Source organism: Populus alba, chromosome 6, assembly GCF_005239225.2.
Source record: "Populus alba chromosome 6, ASM523922v2, whole genome shotgun sequence".
Lineage (NCBI taxonomy): Eukaryota > Viridiplantae > Streptophyta > Magnoliopsida > Malpighiales > Salicaceae > Populus > Populus alba.
Window position 1 is genome coordinate 13,201,238 of NC_133289.1, and position 6,057 is coordinate 13,207,294.

General features: G+C 33.4%; 1 protein-coding gene across 3 annotated transcripts; it reads right to left on the bottom strand.

Annotated features, from left to right (window-relative positions):
- Window positions 1–2,279: 2,279 nt before the first annotated feature.
- On the bottom strand, window positions 2,280–5,127 carry LOC118047944 (protein EFFECTOR OF TRANSCRIPTION 2). 3 transcript variants are annotated; one of them, XM_035057404.2, is made up of 3 exons: window positions 5,015–5,127; window positions 4,440–4,811; window positions 2,280–3,908 (listed from the first exon to the last, which is right to left on the bottom strand). In XM_035057404.2, exons 1-3 carry the CDS (start codon window positions 5,087–5,089, stop codon window positions 2,559–2,561), a joined length of 1,797 nt encoding a protein of 598 aa, XP_034913295.1. In that variant the 5' UTR covers window positions 5,090–5,127; the 3' UTR covers window positions 2,280–2,558. The 3 variants fall into 3 exon arrangements, with proteins under 3 accessions (XP_034913295.1, XP_034913296.1, XP_073266304.1); XM_035057405.1 differs by having other exon boundaries at window positions 4,440–4,866; window positions 5,015–5,115; XM_073410203.1 differs by having other exon boundaries at window positions 4,440–4,845; window positions 5,015–5,103.
- Window positions 5,128–6,057: the final 930 nt, after the last annotated feature.

Below are 6,057 nucleotides of genomic sequence, written 5' to 3' on the forward strand. Positions count from 1 at the left end.
CTTCTTCTTTTTATTTGCCTAACTTCTGGCACCTTTAATTTTAAGCTTATAACCCTTCTCAAAACTTGAAATCATTTTTGGATTAATCCTTTAAAACTTCTTTAAATATTTTGAATTTTCCTCTCTTAAGTGTTTTAATTAAAAAAAAAAAAAAAAATCATGAAATTTTCTTTCTTTTCTTCCCTCACTAGAAGGAAAATACATAATATATATTATTTTTTATTATTACATTATATTTTTGGGTAAATTTTTCAATATTTTACTAACACAATAGTATTTTTAACTAGGATTTTACACTAGTAGACTACTTGTTAAAAAGATAAAAATAAAAAGATAAAAATAAAAAAATAAAAATAAAAAATAGATCATTGTTTTTATGAACAATGATATGTGATGAGGGGAACAATGATTTCCCCTTAGCAATTAGTTCTTGTTCATTACATGAGAGAAATCAAGGTCCTTTTTTATGTTGAAAATTCTTTTTAATATCTCTAAATTAACTTGTTAAATCCCAGTTAAAATATTATGATATTAGAAAAATGCTACAAGTCTAACTTGTATACTAAGAAGGAATACTCGGTAAAACATATATATATAGTTTAACTAAAGAACAAGGGCAAAATTGTAATTATGAAAATAAGGGCAATATAAACAAAACTTGGCTTCCTAAAGAAGCCAAGTTAGCCGACCATTTGTGCGAGAAAAGGAGAGAAATATTGAAGCAAATTTATGGGAAACTCTTGCTAAAAAACATCAAAAGGAGATAAATAAAAGGATCAAAAAGGGATTAAAAAAAGAAAATTGAAGATTTTCAAAGGTTGTTTTGTTAAGGGAGGTTGATTTTGAAGAAGAGGAGGAGGAGAATGGAAAGAAGTGAGTAGAGAACTTCTCTTTTTTATTCTTGTCTCATGAATTTAGTGTGTTTAAGAAATAAGAAACCTTGATTAGCTATAATTTTGAATTATTAAGAAAAATTAGTGTATTTTACATATGATAATGTTATATACATTATGTTTTAATGAATGAATGATTAAATGAATGTTTTTATGATAGAATGAGATTAATAAACATGAAAAAACATTGGATATTGTATGTATTGAAAAGAAATAAAAAAAAATGAACTAACATTCCATGAACTATACAAACTTATCATACTGGTGATGTTCATGGTGAACATTTATATAATGATTATTGTTGTAATTTTCGTTGACATTAAGGTAACATATTTTTAAAATCTCTGGAGGCTTAAATCTTTTGGACATGTTGGTCATATGTGTTTCTATGAGCTTTAATTGCTCTTAAATGGTTTTAATAGCATTACCAAAGGTTTGATCCATGATAGTTGTAGACTTGATATTGTTTGAATATTACATAAATGCACAACACTATTATAAAGATGCAAGTAGATCGCATCAACTCTTGCTAGTGAAATATAATACAAAAATAAAATTAATTTTGAAATTCATTCATTATTTATCTATTTATTTATTTTTAAGATTAATCAAAACTATAATACATCAAGGAAATTATAAGCATGTTATGTTAAACTTTAAGCATAAATGGCTAATTGAATTCAAAGTCATAAATTTCCACTGCAAGCTCTAGAGTTGTCAAAAGTACTAGTTATCTAGCAAAAAATATGATGGATATGATTTGAGATTTTGGTTTTCATGTTGGAGATTGATAAATCTCCGGTGAAAAACGAAATGCGTGATCAATTAGTGCTTGAAAAGGCTTCAAGGTTTGTAACGGAAAACAAAAGGAAAAATTCATATTAAGAGGGATTTAATGGAGGCTTAATCTCTTTGTAGGGTCTCTTAGTTTTTGAAATTTTTTAAAAAAATAATATTTTTTTAATGTTTTTAAATTATTTTAATATATTAATATCAAAAATATTTTTTTAAAAAATAATATATTATTTTAATAGATTTTCAAACAAAAAATAATTTAAAAAACAACTATCACAACATTTCCAAACATCTCTCTAAACATCTCTTAGAAGTTAGAAGGTATGAGAGATTTGAATCAAGAGGAATGTTGTCACATTTGACATTGAAGCTGTAGAATGGATATATTAATGGAGGCTTAAGGAATGACGAGAACAGAGAGAGAACACCAGATCGCTAGATCACAAGGCTACATACATGGTTTAGGGCAATTGGTTGTCACATTTGACATTGAAGCTGCTGTAGAATGAATCTTTTCTGAGGACAAGAAATGCAAACCTGGTGGTAAACAGATTGAAATAAACAAGAGATGTGAACCTGGTGGTAAACAGATGGAAATAAACAAGGTTGTCACATTTTGGTTTAACCTGGTGGTGACTATGGCAGTGCAGCAAAGTCTTCACATTTTACAACAGCTGTACAAAGGCAGTGTCAAGCAATTGAAAATATACAACCATTGTCCTAATCTCTGAAGGACAACATGCTAAGCCCCAAACTCATTAGCTGAAATTGGCTATTACGGTTCCTTTTGTGCCATGGTGCACAACCATATCAAGGACAACATGCTACAAATTACATTATTCAGGGGCTACTAATTTCGGAAAATACCTCTCAGTAGTTATAGGATGTGGAGACTCGCATCCCCTTGTGCTGGTCACATCTCTTCCTCCCCTGAACAGGGGCTCTCAAACAGACAGAACCGTCTCGTAATGTAACTGCACAAATTGGTGCATCGAACCCCAGCGAGGAACTGTCTACCCCAGACAAGTTACATTCAACCCTCTTGCCTTTATGCTGCCAACATCTTTTGTTTCCCTGAATGGGTTGCCTTCTGCAGAATGAACCATTTCCCAACATTACTCCACAAGTATTGGGAAAATGTTCTTTGACAGGATTATCTGAAGATCCACATTGCCAGGTACTATATGCATTATGTTTAGATGAGGCATTGTTGTTTACTCTGTCAGCAAAAGAATTGAATACTGAACTGGGGGCAAACATAGGGATTTTTTCTTCCGCTGCTGGCTCTGAACTGTCTACCCCAGACAAGTTACATTCAACCCTCTGGCCTTTATGCTGCCAGCATCTTTTGTTTCCCTGAATGGGTTGCCTTCTGCAGAATGAACCATTTCCCAACATTACTCCACAAATATTGGGAAAATGTTCCTTGGCAGGATTATTTGAAGAACCACATTGCCAGGTACTCTCTGCATTATGTTTAGATGAGGCATTGTTGTTTATGCTGTCAGCAAAAGAATTGAATACCGAACTGGGGGCAGACATGCGGATTTTGTCTTCTGCTTCTGGCTCTGAGACGGAGGTGTTAACCCGCATCCCCTTGTGCTCGTTGCATCTTTTCCTCCCTGCCACAGCTTGCTTCCTACAAAAAGTCCCATCACCTAAATTTTCCCCACATGTGGTTTCATGTTCTTGGTCATTGTGAGATGTGGAATCTAGATTTGCTCCATGTTGATAATGTAAATTTCCTTGTACGATGGATTTGTAACTGGATCCATAAAGTCTCCTCCCTTTGTGTTCCTCGCATCTCTTTCTCCCTGGAAGTGGTGGCCTTGTACAAGATATACCATCAACCATGATGAATCCACATGTATGATCGAAGTCCTCATTAATGCCATATTTATCTGTAACTAGTCTAGGCTGTGATCTGCTGAGCTTAAAAATTCCAGAGAATAATTTTTTGCTATCCTCGTCGCCAAAACCAGCATGCTTTTCTGGTGAAAGAGGCTTGCTTGCTTTGATTTTAATACCTCGTAGTTTGTAACTGGAAAATGGAAGCCATTGAAAAATATCTAGAGGTCTAGTTGTACTTGAAGCAGTTTTATTGAGTTTCTGAAGGACATCACCGGGACGGCGTGTACCATTACTACCTTTATTCCATGCGTAATCAAAAGTGCCAAGCAGCTTACCTTCCGTTTCCTCAGCATACCTCTTATCTTTCATCTGTTCAACATTCAGGAAAAACAAAGTAGAAAGATGAAATACATTTCCAAATTTACATGCCAAAAGATTTGCATGTATCCCTCTTATATGCCCAAGAATTTATAATGCAGGCACTAGAATTGCAGGTGGTGAACATGGATTTATCTTATATGTATATACAAGTATCTGGCACAGCTGTTGATATGCATAATTTCACCCCCTAAGTCAACTTTGAAGCCTAGAACTCTAAAAGGAGGATATTGAGGACTACCTCCCTGCCTCCTTTGTGCTCTTATAACTCCCATGCACATAAAAGAAAGAAAACTAAGGAAATCTTAGTAATGCTATTATTGAATAGAAGACTGGAAATTCTTTAAACAAACACCATATTTGGTCCTAGAAAAACATGTCTGTCCCAATATTTCACAAACGTTTAGACCTAAATGATTATTGAGAGCATAATTTCAGCTGCCACTATAAATGTACTTATCATTGACATCTAAGTGAGAAAAATTAATATAAACTTTTCTTACAGTAAAAGGCAATACTTACAGGAGCCCATCTATACACAATGGACTGGCCTCTTGAGAATATCTCTTCAAATAAACCTAGCCCTTTTTTAAGAGAATCGTCTTTAGAATCATTCACATGGCCAGTTGAGTAAGTATTACCCAAATGGGCACCTGAACGACCGTATTGCTGGAGTCGGGTTCTAACACTGTCAGCTTGTCCAAGGTAAACCACCACTATGTCATCTGGTACAAGCTTGCCAACATCACGCCGCAACAGCCCAGAGCGAGGAACAGCAATACCAAGCTCATATAGTCCCGGGCCAGAAGTAGTTGGGAGATTGTGGATCCTATATCGAGAAGCTCCTTCCTTCCCCAACAAATAGTCTTGCCAGTCAGAATGGCCAATGAGAAGCTGAATCATGTATACAAGAATCAATGTATACAAACTGAAAGCGTGAGAAACCGATCTGGAAAAAAAATTATGAAGACCCAGATTCCATTTGGCAGGCATATTATATAAAGCAGTTTAGAACACTTGTTTTTTCGCAGCCAATTTTCAACGGCAAGCAAGAAACTAGAAAAGTAACAAAATTGTAAAGCAAGAAATGATCAAACCTGCCATTTGGAGAAGCTGGAGTCGTGTTTGGTTCGCCTACAGTCTTCCCTCTTCAATCTGGCACCGACATCCATGCCCTCCCGTCCCCGTCATATTTCTGTGTGAAGAAGATGACATTTTAATACGCTGCTTCCTTTATGTTTATGTAACAGCGGAGCCCAGCCCATGATTCCGAGCCTGCTGAATTTGTTGGGTTGTGTCGGGGAAGGCCCAAATGAAAAAACAAATAATTAAATCATGTTAGCGTAGTCACCTATTTAGGAGGTAAAAAATATCCATGTCAAATGTTCATTCTCTAATAAAAGATACTAATTTGTATATTAATCAAGAAAAAAATATTCTTAAAATGATATTAAAAAATATCTCTTATCTCAAACCGGTGCTTACTATTTTTATTAATTTTTGAAATTCATTTTCTAAACTATATATATTATGATTTTAAAAAGATAAATTTTAAAAAATATATATTTGATAAAAATTATTGTGAAATAGATTTTTACATGTAAAATAAATAAAAATATGTCTTCATAATTGAAAAGCAGGTTATTTTAGCTTCTACGTAGTCATGATATGCAATGTAATTATGTGTAAAGATTTAGTGGAAAAGATAGAAGCTATTTGGCTATTTAAATAATTTTTTATATATGGTTGAGAAACAAAAACAAAAATTAATATAATACTTAATAGTTTCTACGAGAAGCAACAATTGCTTGCTAATCTATTTATTTTCTTATTAATATATTAGATATTTTGCTTGCACAACCAATGAGAATGTCTTATTGATTCTATACGATTTAAACTTATGAACTTGAATGTAATATAAATATTAAAAACTTGAAGTCAGATAAACATTTCGGTTAATTATAATTATAATTATGCCAAGAGACCTCATTACACTTGCTTGTGCAAGAACACCACTAGGTTATAAGTTGTCTGAGATTTAGGGTGGGGTTTTTTTTTTTTTTTTTGGAAATAACCTGGTAAAAAGTTGCATTTCCTGTGTTTGGTGAGCTTTTCAAAAAGCTGTACAGGTGAAAACTTA